The 18,075-nt window shown below is 35.7% G+C and overlaps 1 protein-coding gene across 2 annotated transcripts in view; it reads right to left on the reverse strand.

Moving 5' to 3' along the window:
* NCKAP1 (NCK associated protein 1) overlaps positions 1–18,075 on the reverse strand; it is a 102,507-nt gene that overhangs the window by 64,654 nt on the left and 19,778 nt on the right. For both annotated transcript variants that reach the window (XM_061185639.1, XM_061185632.1), the window contains exons 3-6: positions 2,495–2,587; positions 2,238–2,294; positions 1,366–1,508; positions 1,188–1,278 (exon numbers count right to left, since the gene is read on the reverse strand). In XM_061185639.1, coding sequence (XP_061041622.1) covers positions 1,188–1,278; positions 1,366–1,508; positions 2,238–2,294; positions 2,495–2,587 — 384 coding nt within the window. The remainder of the gene's footprint in view (positions 1–1,187; positions 1,279–1,365; positions 1,509–2,237; positions 2,295–2,494; positions 2,588–18,075) is intronic.

An 18,075-nucleotide genomic window follows, 5' to 3' on the forward strand; every position in this document is an offset into this window, starting at 1 on the left:
AAAAAAGCATAGATTCGTAAAGAATACTGTATTACTAAGAAGTCTGACTCCGGGCTTCCCTGGTGGCACAATGGTTAAGAATCCTCCTGCCAAGGCAGGGGACATGGGTTCGAGCCCTGGTCCGGGAAGATCCCACATGCCGTGGAACAACTAAGCCCGTGCGCCACAACTACTGAGCCTGTGCTCTAGAGCCTGCGAGCCACAACTACTGAGCCCGCGTGCCACAACTACTGAAGCCCATGTGCCTAGAGCCCGTGCTCCGCAACAAGAGAAGCCACCACAATGAGAAGCCTGCACACCGCAACGAAGAGTAGCCCCCACTCGCCGCAACTAGAGAAAGCCCGCGCACAGCAACAAAGACCCAATGCAGCCAAAAATAAAACAAATAAATAAATTTAAAAAAAAAATGTCTAACTCTCATCATTCAAAGAGAACAATGGGCCAAGATTCTAATATCCTGGGTTTTAGCTCTAGTTTTGCCACTATTGCTACCAAATGGCTTACTTCATCATATCACTTCTCCAGCCCTCAATTTCCTTATCTATAAATAATGAGGATACCTGTAAATTTCCTTGATGTGCTTAGGAACTAGCCCTCCCTCAGAGAAGCCATAAAGGCAAGACTCTAAACCAAAACTATTTCATTAAGAACTATTTTTTTAATATACCATAAAAGACAGACATGCCAAATTATCACAAAACTCCTGTAATATTTCTCTCATTAAGAGGCTATATTATAATAATATAGCTAAAATTTATTAAATACTATGTACCTAAATACTCTTTACAAAGTAACTCATTTAATACTGCACTTTTACAGGTAAGAAAACTGAGGTACACTGAAGTTGGTTAAGTAACTTGCCCAATATTACACTGTAATTGGCAGAGTTGGGATTAGAACCCAAGCAATCTGATACGAGTATAGACATTCTCAAATACTAAACTTCACTATCTCTATACACTATACTGAACCTAAAAACTACAATGGATCAATATATTCCTGAGTCTCTATTCACTATTCTGAACCTAATTAATGAGTTCTCTGGTTCACAATTAGATAAAACCATGCATAACTATTATTCACATCTCATTATAATTTTCTTTCTTAAAAGTAGTATATCACCCTAACTATCCACCCTTAAGCTATCTCATATGCCTTTTGAAGCACCCCTAAAAACCAGCTCTTACCTTGCTATGGGGTACAAATTCTTCCATCATCTTCTTTAAAGGGTTTTCATAATCCACAATCATCTGACCAAGACGTGGGTATTCTCGGTCACTTAAAACAGACATATCAAATATCACTGAGTTGTAAGCCATAAAATTAATTGGGAATTTCACATAGATTTTTATAATGCAGGTTTACCTTGCTCCATGGGTCATTTCATGAGCGTAGTTGTATAATCCAATGATTGCCTTCCTTTCTTCAATTCGAGACAGCAGTATCATTAGTGTTGTATATGTTATGATCAAATCTAAGTAGTTCTTTGTTAAATCAAAGTTTACAGTCTAGGAAAAAAAAAACCATTAAGTTCAACTCCTTCCTATTTCACAAACTTTTAAGCACACACACAAAAATCTTCATGGCAGCTACTGAAAGCTAATAATTTTCTATAGTTACTTGTTTTATCCCCATTTCTGAAATTCTATCTAATTCCTTTCACCAAAAACATGCCTAAAATTTGGGAGTTATAGATAATAGTTTTGTGTTTGTGACACAATTTTATGGATGAAAAAGAGTCTGTGATCACCCTATTCAAACTGCTAACAGTTTAAAAGAATAACCAAAACCAGAAAAATAATAAACATGAAAGCAAATCTCACTAAGCAAGAAAAAAGGAGTATTAAATAGATAAATAGGTTCACCATTAAGTCAGTGGAGACGTTTTTCACTTTGACTTCCTATATCTAGAAATTGACTTAAGAAAGATTTTATCAAGTATGCTTTTTAGAGAGAAAAGGATTACTTGTGTAACCTTTTAAAATTGGGCCTATTAAAATAAATACTAAAATTAACAACTATTTCCAAATATGTACAAGATTTATGTTCAATGACAATCAAATAAACAAGTGAAAATACAGTATAACTCCTTACCTTAAAAAATACAAGCCAAATTAACAATGCTGAAACTTTATATACTAATCATTTAAATTTTCTCTAAAGAAAAGCATTTGATCACCTTGGTTCTACTAGAAACAGACAGAAAAATTGGAAATTTTTCTGAAAATAATACTTACAATATCAAAGAAGACTTGGCAAACATCAATAGTATTCAGCAATTCACAAACATGGTCCTGAAAATAAAAGTTTATTTAAACCTTTTACTTATATGAATACTACTAAATTCAGAAAACACACACAAATAAAATGTATTTTGAATTTTTGTTCTAGAAGAATTCTAATTTTATTATCTACAAGTGACAGAACAATTTATATGATTAACAAATATCAATCTATCTCTGAAATGTTAAATTCTATACATTAAAATGCATACCTTAAATTCCATAACATCTACAAATGTGAAGTAATATAATGCCAGATTTTTCAGAATCTCTGATTTTTCTTTCTGTAGTTGTGCAAGCTGTTGCTGTGAAAACAAAATTAGAATGCATTGTTTACTGAGAACAAAATTATTTAGTTTTACTACAAACTATCTTCTTTTATGATTGCTAAATGGAAGCACAAGCTTTTAGGACAATATTTCTAGATGATTAAGGCTCTTTTAAAAAACCAAAATACTTGAGACAGCAACTGCTAATAGGGACCAGCAACTGACATTGTGAGGCTATAAAACGAATCAAAGCAGATTAGTACCAAACTGCACTACTATTAAGGAAAATTGGAAAGTGTTAGGAAAAAATAATTATCAAATGAACTCTTTAAAAAAACTAAAAACAACTCATGAGCATGACCACACTACTAGAAGTGGTAGAAAAGAAGGTGAAAAACATTGTGACTTACACTACAAAAAACAATATGCTTTATAAATTTGGAACTTACCAAAAAGAACATCCAGGCAAAGCCACGTTACGCATGCAAAATAAAATGTAGATACAAACATAAAATACAGTAACGGTTCCCTGACCAGATCCACAAAACACAATAATACATTAAAGAAAAGCAAAAACCAAAACAACAAAAAAGAAATGAGAAAGAAGCAAAACTAGAGTTAAGACACTGGTAAACATATGAAGAAGGAAATGTGAATAAAAAAGACAAATATTGTTTCAATCAACTGTATTATTAAATTTACAAAAGTCCTAAGTTTTCTCTTTAAAACAGCTATTAATATAATTTCTGAAAGAATCCAGCCATATTTAACATCATCTGCCAGAATTCCAGAAAAACATCTAGAACCTATCTGATACTCTGAATGTAGTCTACAGAATAGAAACTTCCACATCTTCCACTTCTGTTAGAAGAGCAGAATCTCAGGCCCACCTCAAACCTACCAAATCAGAATCTGCCATTTAACAAGATACCCAGGTGATCTGAATGCACATTAAATATAAAATAATTCACCTAGAACATGAGAAAACCAGAAAATATGAGAAAGTGCTTCAAAATATCAAACTTGCTATCAAAGCCCATACAGTTTTGAGGCCCCAATCAGTTCTTACTTACACCTACACAGGAGTGTTGGGGGAGAGGTGCCTCTACACATAATTGTATTGAACTATTATGATAAGTCAGAAAATTTATAATAGTGAGCATAACATCAGGAGATTAAAAAAACTATTACAAGACTATTTAAAAAACAGCAAGCACAGCATTCTGGTAGACCCAACTATTATAAAGTGCCCTAGACACGGCAGTCCCTGAGGACATTAAAAAAAGCATAAACGAAGTATCTCTACTTCCCCTATATGCCAGGCAAACTGAGATATATACTTATAGTGATGTATGTAACTGTTCTAGCTTTATCTGTGGGAGTAGGTGACTTTATTTGGAACAATATATGTTTCAAAACAATTCTATGTTTATATGCACACTTTTAATCATTACCACTCACAACATCAAGCAGACACATTTTTAAATGATTCTGGGGCTTCCCTGGTGGCGCAGTGGTTAAGAATCTGCCTGCCAATGCAGGGGGCACGGGTTCGAGCCCTGGTCTGGGAAGATCCCACATGCCACGGAGCAACTAAGCCCGTGAGCCACAACTACTGAGCCTGCGCGTCTGGAGCCTGTGCTCCGCAACGGGAGAGGCCCGCGCACCGCGATGAAGAGTAGCCCCCGCTCGCTGCAACTGGAGAAAGCCCTCGCACAGAAACGAAGACCCAACACAGCCAAAAATAAATAAATAAATTTATTTAAAAATAAATAAATAAATAAATAAATAAATAAATAAATAAATGATTCTGTTTCCTCAGATTATACTACCTTTACCTTGTTCAATAACATTAGACATTTACAATTGATGTCTTAATCCTTTCCCCTACTTTTCAGTACTTTAAATTTGAACTTTGCAAGGTAACAGGTGAAAGTAAACTCATAATATAATAGGATAAAAAGCAAAAGTATAATTTGGTTGCTACTGGGTTAATTATTAATAGCGCCTCCTTTCAATTTCAGTGTCCTAGTTTGGATAAAAAATGACACAGTCACCATCTTATTATGGGCCTTAAGGATCTTTTATACAAATTCTCATTTTGCGGGACTTCCCTGGTGGCGCAGTGGTTAAGAATCTGCCTGCCAATGCAGGGGACACGGGTTCGAGCCCTGGTCCGGGAAGATCCCACATGCCACGGAGCGACTAAGCCCGTGCACCACAACTACTGAGCCCGCGTGCCTAGAGCCCGTGCTCTGCAACAAGAGAAGCCACCGCAATGAGAAGCCCGCGCACCGCAACAAAGAGTAGCCACCGCTCACCGCAACTAGAGAAAGCCCGCACTCAGCAACAAAGACCCAACGCAGCCAAAAATAAATAAATAAAATTAAAAAAAAAAAAATTCTCATTTTGCATATTAAGAAGCTAATGCTCACAGAACTTAAAAGAATCTTCCCAAGGTTATATAACTACTTAACATGACAAGGCCAGGATTAGAAATTTCATGTCCATGCTCCTAATAAAGTGTTCTTTCTACCATTCCACATGCCCCCCATCTTCCTTTTTAATAGTAAAATCTCATTATGGTCTCAATTTCTCATTCAATTTTATTTCCCCCCAAATTGTATGTAACTAGCCTCTACACTGGATAAAACAAATTTACTGAACTAATGGATATCTGAATTCAAAATAACTACTCAAGTTTTTAAGACCCTACATAATTTGGTCCTAATTTACCATTCCAATCTAAATTTCCCCTACATCCATTCACACACTACACACAGTAGCCAAAACAAACTATTCACTATTTTCTATACACATCTCATGTTTTCTTTACTGTTTCCTCTCTTGAGATGTCCAAATTCCACCACTCATGTATGTCCAAATCCTACTACTCCTAAACTACTCAATTTAAATGTTGACTTTCAAGAAAACATCCCTGATTGAACTTTTTCCCTCAGTGCAAATAACATCTCCCTCCTCTAAATGTATATAATTTCTAATAATATCACTTTCTACCTTATATCAGTTACCTCCAACACTATGAGACAGTGTATCAAACTCCACAGCCCATATCATACAGCTCTGCACATAAAAAAGTACACAATATAAACCTCTATCAGATGAGTGATTAGGACAATTTTAAAAGACCTTTATATGTCAGCGTCAGATGACATGTTTTAGCAAGTGACACCCACCTTTTACTGTGAAATCACGGCTAAATGACTTAACCTCTCAGAGTCTAATACCCTCATTATCAAAATGGGAGCTAATGTGGGCAGTTTAGCCAAGATAATATACATGAGAACACTTTACAGTGCCTGGCACCCAGAAGCTGCTCATTAAATATTAAGTGAATAACAGAAGATGCTCACAGACCACTTCTCCAAAATAAGCAAAAATAAAGCTGTTTTAAATAATCCCAATACTACTCATAGTACTTCTAATAAGAGGTGATATTAACTGAGCATGCTCTCTTTGCCAGGCAGTGTTCCAAATAACATACAAGTATGTCACAAAATCCCCTCAACGTCTCTACATATAGTTACAATTATGTTTCCTATTTAATGAAAATAAATTCCATAAAGCTCTGCCTGAAAGTTCAACTATAACAACAAAGAATAAAAGTGTCTACAACTCCTGGGCTTCAACTGCAAAAAATGCTCCATTTTAGTTTTTAAAGTGAAGTAGAGCAGACACTACCAAAAAGTATTTAACTTCTAGGTTCAACATCCAGAACAAGTTTTTTTTCCCCATTATCTCTTTGTTTTATAGTAAATAAAAAGTAGGAAATGGTTTAAGAATATAGATCAGTAATAGATTGTTTGATGCTATAGAACAGAACATTAGAAAAGTACAATTCTGAGAAATGATTCTATCAATATTTGCTAACACTTTAAAAGCATATAATGGATACATGGGTTAACTATATGAGCAAAATATCTGTACAATGCTTTCATTAAAGCTTCTAACTGTGGATCATTATTCTTAAAATTTAAGTAAAATGTGTAGAAACAAAATAAACAGGATAAACAGCCATGCAGATCACAAAATAAGATCATATCTTTGCAATGAAAAATCTTGGTAATTAATCTCTGTACAATTAAGAAGCATTTTCTACACAAAATGTTAAGTATCTAAAAAACTGATTGAAATTTAGTATTTACTAGCTTTCATTCTTTCAAAGAAAAGATACTAGCAAATTACAATAAGGAACCAATGACTAAGAGAGCTAACTCACAGATTTTCAACATAAAGGAAAGTGACTGAAGTCCTTTATTCACCCATTTCAAATATTCTTTCATCATCGAAACTGCTTACGCATAATAAATTATTTTTCTTGACCTAAACTATGCTAGTATTTTGTTCCTCTTAAAAAACAACCAAGTACAGAAGTTTGGTTCAGGAAAGGCTTTGTTCAATTTCTTACTATGATATTCTAAATCAGGCTTTTCTTTCTTTTTTTTTTTGAATTTTATTATTATTTATTTATTTATTTTGGTGGGGCTAAGTTGGGTCTTCATTGCTGCACGCAGGCTTTCCCTAGCTGCAGCGAGCAGGGGCTACTCTTTGTTGTGGTGTGCAGGCTTCTCATTGTGGTGGCTTCTCTTGTTGTGGAGCACGGGCTCTAGGCCTGCGGGCTTCAGCAGTTGCAGTGCAAGGGCTCAGCAGTTGTGGCTTGCGTGCTCTAGAGCGCAGGCTCACTAGTTCTGGCACATGGTCTTAGTTGCTCCACGGCATGTGGGATCCTCCCGGACCAGGGCTTGAACCCGTGTCCCCTGCATTGGCAGGCGGATTCCCAACCACTGCGCCACCAGGGAAGTCCCTAAACCAGGCTTTTTAAAATAAGAGTGCTGAGAGGCTATTTGCGTAAACCTCTTTTAAGGAACTGTCCCACCACCACTCTACTCATCAACACTCATGTGGAATACTATAGTACAGAAGCCTCCTAACTGATCTCTGTACTTCTGCTCTTGCCTCTTCAGTCTTCTCCATATAGTAGCAGGAGAGTGGACATTATAAGGTAACACACTACCCTGAAGAGATGATTCCAATGAAGGTTATACAAGATATTAACACTGGGTGAAGAGTATACGTGAACTCACTGTATTATTTTTGTTTAAATCTAATATTATTTCAAAATAAAGGGTTTTAAAAAAATTTTAATAGTTTCCCATCACACTTAAAATACAAAGTCCTTACCAATGTCTCAGAATAAAATCTGAATAGGACCCCTGCCTGTCTCTACAACTTCATCTCCCCTCATGCTCCTCCAGCCTCTCTCAGTAGTTGTCATACTGGTCTGCGTGCTATGTTCATCAAATAAATTCACCAAGGTTGGTCCCACCTCTGAGCCTTTGCACTTGCTCTTTATCATGTCTGGAATGCTCTTCTCTACTTCTTCACATAGCTCAATCCTTCACTTCTCTTCAGAGAAGCCACTGTTGTGCACTTACCTCAAATAGTCTTCTCACCCACGTTACTCTCTTACTCCTCATCCTGCTTTCTATTTCTTCCTACCACTTATCTCCAAATAAAAGTACGTATTTATTCACTTTAGTTGTTTGTTGTCTAACATCCTAATTTGAATTGAAATTCCACAGAGGCAAGGAGGTTTGCATTATTTCATGCTATTATTGTATCCAAGGTCTAGAACACTAGCACACAGTAGATGCACTTTAAATGAATAAATAAATGATCTTCAAGTTTCTCAACATAAGTCATAGAATCAACTTTTAAATTGCACTAATTATCAATGAATGCAATATCAGGTATCAATTCATGTCTCAAATGAGTTTATGTATCCTAACACAGAGTGGTGATTTAATCCCCTGAATAAATCCCTGTTGGGTAAAATACTTCATTATGTCCTTACAGGATAAGAAATGAGAAACATTTAAAGAGAATGACATATTCATATCAAATATAAGCAAATCTCCTAAGATTATATGAAAATCCAAATTAACACAAAGATTAGTCATTTTAAAAAAGGTTCATGGGACCTTGTCGAACTTTCATTTTATTATATACAAATGATTCTATTGGCATTCAATATTTCATAAATGCACTTTTCTGAGCAAAAGGTAGTAAATAAATTTTAGGGAAAGTTATCCTAACACTTGCCTAGTAAATAAGCATTACTGAGTGTTTAATATTTGTTACTAAACTTAATCCTCATAACAACTTTGCAAGGTTCATTTTTTAAATTGTGGTAAAACATAACAAAGTCTACCACTATAGCCATACTTTATAAGTGTGCAGTTCACACTTACAAATATATCTGCATTGCTGTGCAACCATCACCCCACCTATCTCCAGAATTTTTTTCATCTTCCCAGTCATGGTATATTTTTATCCTCATTTTCCAGATATAGAAACAGACTAGAAAAGGGTAAGATGTTAATCCAGGTCAATCAGATTTCAAAGTTCAAAACACCTCTTCAATACACTTTAAAACTCAAGTTGCCACACCATGACAAAAGTAGTATAGGGATAAGCAAAGCTAAGGCTATTTTCTTCTCAGAAAATACTTCTATTTAATTGTAGCTTCATCAATCTCACAGATTGAAGCTTCTAAGAACTCTAATTCAACCTCTTCATTTTATACACTAAAGTGACCTTTTTCAAGTTTATATTGCTGTCATCTGTTTAAATTAATTCTGAAAAGCAAAGAGTTTTGTTTTTTAAAGAACAGAAAGGCAAAAAAATTAAAGGTTTTATGCATGCCTCTTTGCAATAGGACTTTACTGTTCCTCTCATCAAGAGATGTAGTTTATTTTCCCACCCTTACAATCTCAGCTGGCCTTGTGACTTGCTTTGACCAAGAGAAAGCAGCGGAAGTGATACTCTTAACTTACAAGGCCTTATAGCTTCACATTTTGTTCTTTTTTGGAACACTGTCCTAAAGTGTCATGTGTGGGAAAGCTAACATATCCCACGGAAAGAAAGGTTCCACATCCTCTATCCCAACAGGCCCCATGCCCCAACCACCCACCAGATGAACACAGCTGTGACCTAAGGCTGGTGAGACCAGCAGAGGAACTGCCCAATCAACCCCAGAATATGAAATAAGTTGTTGTTGTTTTAAGTCCATTAAGATTTGGGGTGGTCTGTTATGCAGCACTAGGTAACTGAAACAAAGATTAATATAAAGTTCAATAAAAGAAATTAAAATAATCTCTATTTCACCACCTGAGCACATTAACTTGCACCAGGAAAAATCTTGGAAGTTTAAGATTTCTGGTCACAAGATGGTTAAATTAATGCAAACTGATGAAACTAATTTTATCATTAGTACTAGAAAAGCACTAAATATACGCCCCAGTAAAGTGTGGTCGGTCAGATCTAACATCTTTGTATAAAAGATACCACACTGTGTTAATGAAAATACAATTTATCTCATATAATGGTATCATTTTCCATTATGAATGAAAATGTAAATGAAGCTAGTCCCTTTACACTCAATTTTAATAATATTTTTTAAAAGTCTTTCAAATATGTGATTAGCTTGCTTTCACAACCTGGGTACAGAGAAATAAGTCAGGTTTTTCTTACTGATTAGATATCATAATTGTAATCAATAATTATACTGAGCTAATTAAGTCAAGATGGCCTCAGGTGCTACTGACATGTGCAAGGTAACATGCCAACATTAAACAGTCCTTGCTGGCTATACTTTTTAGTTTTTAAAGTTTTTATTTCTCTTCCTATCAATTATCATTTGCGCCTGATGAGACTACCCTTTAAGGTACAATGCATTGGAAATATACGTGTTACAATTTTACCTAAGCAAACTCAACAAGCTTGGGCAGAGTGAGAACCAAAAAGCTTATTTCTGAATAAACTTCATTTTTTATAAACTACCATTTCTGGTTGCTCAGAATCATTTGTTTTTTACAGGTTTACTGAGGTATAATTTATATATCATAAAATTCATCCATCGTAAGTGAACAATTAAATAATTTTAGTAAATTTACAGAGTTGTGCAACCACCAACCCTACCCAGTTTTAGAACATTTCCATTATCCCAAAAAGTTCCCTTGTGCCTATTTGCAGTTAATCCCATTCTTACCCCCATCCCTAATAATTACTGATTTGCTTTCTGCCTCGATAAATTTGCTTTTTCCAGACATTCCCTATAAAATGAAATCAAATAATATATAAGCTTTCTACATCTAGCTTCTTTCATTTAGCCTAATGTTTCTGGAGTTCATCCATGCTATAACATGTATTGGTAGCTTGTTTCTTTTAATTGCTAAATAGTACTCCATTAAATGCATATACTACCAATTTACTTTATTCATCAGTTGATAGGCATTTGAATTATTTCCAGTTTTAAGCTATTATGAACAATGAATGCTGCTATAAACATATCTATATGTGGACATGTAATGTACTTTCATTTTTCTTGAGCAGATTCCTATGAGTGGTATTGCTTCCTAGTTCCCAGATGTGATTCAGAGAGGCTTGTGATACGAAAAGTAACCTCTAATAAGAGACAAGTTACTGTAATAATATTATTCATTCATTTAGTTAACAATTATATTATTCATTTAGTCAACAAATACCCCAACCTGATATTATATTGTCAGACACTGCTGGAAGAGCTGGGGATAAAACTATGAATAAAATGATGACACTGCCCCTAAATGAGCATACAATCTAGTGAGGACTGTATATCTAGATATACAGGTAACTCTCACTTTTTTTAGATAAATATCCAGTTTTAGAATCTGGTTACACCACACTAACTTCTAAGTGTAAGGTTCAAAGATGGTGAAAAACTACAATGATTAATTCCCACCTTCCCTTCAAGACAAAGACCCTCACCAATTTGTAATAACATGAAAGAGGTTTATAAAAAAAAAAAAAAACCCACACACAAAATAGTGTGAGAAAGACCATAACAAGAAAGGTAAGAGCTTCTAAGGGTGGTTAAGATGAGAAACAAGATGGGGAAAATTAGAGGGCCTAAAACTCAGAGAGCACTCAGGGATTATTTTTGTTAATTGATTACATACTGACAAGAGAGTGGTGGCTCATATTAAATTGCCTCAATCAGTAGGCCTGTAAAGAGGAATAAAGTTTATGCTTAAGCTGTCTTGACTTCTTTCTGGTCTTTTTGGACATCTGTTGTTCTTGGGAGATTTGGAGATAAGGTGAAGTGGCATCAATGGAAGAATACTTCCCACTTGATATCTCTAATACCCTCTTAATACCTTACCTTCATCAATTCTTTAAGCTCGGAGGGAGCTCCTATTCATTCACCGCACTATCTTTTTATTGAAACACACCCTCTCGTGTTCGGTTTCCCTCTTTTATCCATCTTAAGATTAAATGGCCCATCATTATATTACTCCCTTGTCCCTCTTTCCCTCTATCATAATTACCTGATAAAACCCACAGCAGGAGAAAGCCTATGTCTATGCTGACTCCATCTCAACCTGAATTCACGATCATTAAACGTAACTGAGTAGCAACATTATGCCATTTTCACCATCAATTCACTCTCCCACTCTCCTCAGTGATTATTCCACTCCTTCTCCTCTCTAAATAATTCCTCTTCAACTTGATTCTCAGCTTAATGCTAGCCTGAGCCCTAGGCTTATATATACAATTGGCTACTCAACATCTCCACTCAGACTTCTAGTAGGTCTCTCAAACTTAACATATCTAATATCAAGCTACTGAGTACTATCCCTTCTATACTCCCACCCCAAACCAGTTCCTCTTGCTTCTTCACTCCAGTAAATCTTGATATTTCCTCAATCCAAAAACCTTGGGGTCTTAAACTTCTCATTGTCTTATATACCCCATACTCAATACATTGGCAAATACCGTAGGCTCCGTCTTCAAAACATCCAGAATCTGAACATTTCTCACCTCTACCACCCTAGACCAAGTGACTATCAGCTCTCCTCTCAATGAGTGCAAATTTCCTAACCAGTTTGTTTTTACTTCTGTTCCCCTGCAGACTATTTCTCAACCCAGCAACCACAGTGATCACAGGTATATCATTTCATTCCTCTACCACTCTTATCCAATAACAACTCAAGAGTAATTAGCCAAAGTCCTTACTATGTCCTAGAAAGCCCTATCTCATCTGTCTACCCCTTCAATCACTGTCCTCATCTCCTACCACTATCTCCCAGCCCCTTTCCCCAATCACTCTGGTCTATTCATAATGGCCTACTTCCTGTTCCATGAACAAGACAGGCATGCTCCCACCTGAGCCTTTGCCACTGCTGCTCCCTCAGCACAGAAGGCTCCTCCTCCAGCTCACCTCACTCCCTCCTATCTTTAAATCTTTTGCTATACTGCCTCCTCCTCAGTAAGGCCTTCCCCAGGTCAAGTAAATTAGCATCTTCCCACTATCGCTCTTTGTTCTTTTTAGAACTCAACTCTACGTGGCATTATGTGTTTTTTCGTTTCTTTGTTTGGGTTTCTTTTTGGTCTATCTCTGTCCAGCAGAATGTAAGCTCTACAAAGCCCAGTGACTTGTTTATTTACTGCTGGATTCCCTCTCCCAGAACAGGACTTAGCTAATAGAAGGCACCCAGTAAATGTTTTAAATAAATAAATGAATAATAGAGAGGACTATGAGAACATACACAAGCAGCACTTAACCTAACTTGAAAGAGTTAGAAAAAGCTTCTCTGGAATGGTGACATCTAAGGATAGACCTGAAAGACAAGTAGAAATTATCCTAGTGAAAGAATATGGGAGAGAAAGATTGTTCTAGATAGTAGGAACAGCATAAACAAAAGACCCAGAGGCAAGAGAAAGAATGGCCATTTGTGCCATGAAAGTGTATACTCTCCCAAAATAAAATATTTCTTTAAAAAATAAAGCAATTAAATCTATTTCCCCATTTTCTACATTCTATCCTACACCAGACAATGAGGACTAACACAGTATACTATCCTATATGTTCTTGGCCAAAGACCATTACTATACGTATTTAAAACATTTTTAGCCAAGATGACTGAGTGCTAGGAAGAACAAAAGAAAATAAGTACTTTACAACATCTGTTATTCATTCCCTTATAGTTTCCTTTGCTGTCTTCGATTTTGGATCTTGGCAAATAACTTTTGATTTGACAACAGGTAAAACCGGACTGGCCATGAAAAACAATAATAAGATACCATGTCAAAGGTACTCAAAGGATACCAGGTTAAAAGTGGCTAAAGGCCCCTTCAAAGAAATGACCAAGAAAACAAAACCTAAAGATCAACAGGTGATTAGGTACTGGTAACATCCTTTGCTATTATGAAGGAAATCATAATCACCATTGCAGCCAAAGGGAATGGCTAACAACATTTGGAAGATAGCTGAAAAACTGGCAAGATATAACTTCAGGAAATTTGAAGAAAATGGATAAATGATTGCAAATGGCAGGAATGCATCTCCTTGGGGACTATGCTATGAAACCCCAGTATAATGCTCATTGGCCATTTCATTTGCAGAAAAACTGACAGCATCCTTGAGCTGAAGAAGGTATTACTGCAGTTTAGTATGATTAGAATATAGAGTGGGCAAGATTCACAACATAAGGTGATTTTAAAACAGATGTGTTTTGGGATCATAAGAACCACCCTTGGGGACATGACAAAAGCTGAAAAATACATTCACACAAGAACTCCATACACAATTTCAGGGGATTTCCAAACTCTATGAAACTCAGTGTGAAAGTTCAGGTGAAAACCATTACACTCAGGACGATAAAGAGAAATATGTCCCAGGACGAGAGCTATGCAGCAGGCTTATGCAAATTGTCCAGAGGGAAGTTAGAAGGCAGAGGGTTATAGGAAAGTGGGCCCCAGGAAAAAAAAAAAAGCTTACAGAAAGGTGGTACGATTATTAGACTGGATAAATTTTAAAATTCTATAAAGGCACTTAACTAATTCAAGAAAGTCAATGTATCTATGTAACAAATTGTGAAATATTCTGGAAGAGAGAATCCATTTCACTTTGATAATAAATATATGATATTATGTATATAAAAATACATATAATGTAAACATATATTATTTGGACTTATAAGAAAGTGCAAAGTGTGATAATGGAGTGCAGCAATGCAAACCGAACACTCAGGTCTTTATTAATTTTAATTTTTAGAATCAGCATATAATTCAATCTCAGAACACTTTATGATTACAGAACCAAAGGAAAGCATTAACAATTTTGACAACATAAAAGTATAAATGACCAAGGGTAAGGGTACAAATATAAAGAACTATACTATTTAAAATTTAAAAAGGAAGTAACCAATGATCCAAAAATGTTAACAAAAAAACTATCAAACATCAGGAAGAGGGGAGAGGGTAAATGAGGAAACTTAATGAGCTAAATCTTCATATTTTGTAGCAAAGAATTAATAGATCCTGTCTAGAGTTGGCAAATGAATATATAAAAGAATTAGCATATTCCTTATAGTTCTGGAGGTAACCTCCAGATATACTAAAAGCAGAAGTCCCCCCTGAGAAATATGAGCAGGGTGGGAGAGAGTGGGGTAGGATTACATACACACGCTTCTCATCCTAAATTCTTCTAGACTATTCGATTCACTATCATGTATTCATGTTAGCATGGTAAAAATTAAAAATAAAAATAAAAAGATTTAAACCAGTTTAGGTAGGTCATTAGTGCTGATGCAATTCCCTGCCATCACTTGACCTATTTCAAATACTTTTCAAATATATCAAAGCAAGGCTTAGTTGTTTCTTCTAATGAGGGGTTCATTCTTATATTTACTTTCTTTATTCAAGCCAGAATTAAAGACTATTACATGTAGAAGAGATATTAACTAAATGTTGAAGATATATTTTTAAAAGCATATTGACACAAGTTAGTTCTCACTGTATTAGAATTCTTTGAATTTTGGTAAAGTTAATTGGTCAAAACCAATATTTCTTTAAGTTGCCATTAGGATACACACACATACTTCTTCACAAAAGTACATCATCAAAACTCTGTTACAGGGCTTTGCTGGTGGCGCAGTGGTTAAGAATCCACCTGCCAGTGCAGGGGACACGGGATCAAGCCCTGGCCCGGGAAGATCCCACATGCTGCGGAGCAACTAAGCCCACACGCCACAACTACCGAGGCCGCGTGCCTAGAGCCCGTGCTCCGCGACAAGAGAAGCCACTGCAATGAGAAGCCCACGCACTGCAATGAAGAGTAGCCCCCACTTGCCGCAACTAGAGAAAGCCCACGCGCCGCAATGAAGACCCAACGCAGCCAAAAATACATAAATAAAATAAAATAAATTTATATAAAAAAAAGTTAAAGGGGTTTCCGAAGGTTCTAGTTTAGGTAACCAAGTGAATGGTTCTAGTTTAGGTAACCAAGTGAATGGTGATGGCTCAGAACACAGAAGAGAAACAAAATGGAGGATAATCATGTATTCAACACTGGATACAATGTTTGATATTTAGCTTGAGGAGCTGTCCAAAGGGTAACTACAGATAGTACATTACTAGATAGTATAGTATCTAGTATATTACTTAGTTAATAGTATATTACTTAGTTGAAGCCATGGAAGTAAAATGTTTTCATACATATATACTGCAGGGTGTGAAAAAAAAGGTCATTTAGAAATACCCACATTGAAAGAGCTGCTAGAAGAAAAGCCAGTAAAGTAGACCAAAAAGTCAGAGAAGTAATATAAATAACAGCTTCCATTTTTCAAAAGCAATTTGTTACACAAATCTGCTAAGTGCTTTAGGAGATATTAAACTGCTTAAGATTGGAATTATCACCATTTATTTATTTATTTATTATTTTTAATCTATTTTTTAATTAAATTAAATTAATTAATCAATTTATTTAGTTTTTGGCTGCGTTGGGTCTTCGTTGCTGCGCGCGGGGGCTACTCTTCGTTGCGGTGTGCAGGCTTCTCATTGCGGTGGCTTCTCTTGTTGCAGAGCACGGGCTCTAGGCACACGGGCTTCAGTAGTTGTGGCATGTGGGCTCAGTAGTTGTGGCTCACAGGCTCTAGAGCGCAAGGTCAGTCATTCTGGCGCACAGGCTTAGTTGCTCCGCGGCATGTGGGATCTTCTTGTACCAGGACTCGAACCCGTGTCCCCTGCATTGGCAGGCGGATTCTTAACCACTGTCCACCAGGAAAGTCCCTATCACCACTTTAGAGATAAGAACAAAGAGACCTTAAGATGTTGAATGATCTGCCCAAAATTATTCAGCTAATAAGTGGAAAGACCAAAATTCAAATTCTGGTTTGTTGTCCATCCTCTTAACTAGTATACTACCATCATAATGGAAGCCATGATAAGACAAGTAATGCCCATTTAGAGACTAGGAACGAGCAAGTTTTCGTACCCTTTCCTTCTAACTCCTGACTAAACCACAGTGCATGTGTCAAGAGCCTCCCCATCCCCATCCCCAATACCACCACCCCACCCCCAGAACACATTTATGTTTTCAGGAAGCTGGGACTCCACTAAAAATAAAAAGTACAGTTATTTTTATAGCTAATAACATAATGAAGTTTTTTTTAAAAGTGTTGGTAAGTTTGAATCCTGACATAGTTCTAAGACAATGTTTGAATAAATGAAAGCTAGCTAAATTAAAGCATATCAGTTAGGTTCATTCACTCATCATTATTTAGTGCCTCTTATCTGCCAAGCACTAGGGATAAAATGGTGTCTAAAAACAGACTCTAATGCTGTATCTCTGAACAAACCTTACTGCAATGACGATACCTTTAGAGTTGCTTTATTTTATCTTGCCTTGAGTGACATTTGTAAGCTACTTAAATAAAAAATATAATTTATTACATAGTATCTTGTAATACTGTGCTCCTTGAGAGAGGAAATAAACAATATCTATAACACAAAATATTCCTCTAAGTCTGAAAGCTTAATTTCAAATTATTTCAATAATGGCCTGTATCTAAGTCTAGAATCCCTATATTATTATTGTGCCACTCTACTCACAATGTCTTCATTCTTAGGGCGTTAAGATCTAATTTAACATATACAGGACAGTAATTTATATCATTTCCCCCTTAATTTGGGAATCAAGTCCAAAACTTTGTACTAAAATGGACAACAAAGAGGAAAATCCCATAACGACACTTTTGTGCCAGATGCTTTTACTGTTTTAAAAACACAAATTAGCTTTTCGATGTAAATACAACATAGAAAGAAAGGGGAAGGGGGATTAAGTTTTTTAAATTTTAGAAAAAAAAATTTCTTAAGAAAAGTTTTAACATACACCTGAACATTAGCTTTTAGGATTTCTTGGGCAAAACAATTTTTACCTGTTGATAAAATAAGGAGTTTCTACTATTTTCTCCATCCAGGGAAATAACAGATTTCCCTCTATATGCTCATAAGAAACCTATGAGAAACAAATCATAAATCCATTTGACAGTTACACTTTCAAAATAATGGAAGATATCATGTTATAGACAAATTAAATAATCTCTCAGCTCAGAAATGCTTTCCTTAATCTAAACTAAATAAGAAAATCTATAAAGTCTATTAAAATATATAGCCTGGCA

The sequence above is a fragment of the Eubalaena glacialis genome, chromosome 1 (genome assembly GCF_028564815.1).
Source record: "Eubalaena glacialis isolate mEubGla1 chromosome 1, mEubGla1.1.hap2.+ XY, whole genome shotgun sequence".
Taxonomy (NCBI): Eukaryota; Metazoa; Chordata; class Mammalia; order Artiodactyla; family Balaenidae; genus Eubalaena; species Eubalaena glacialis.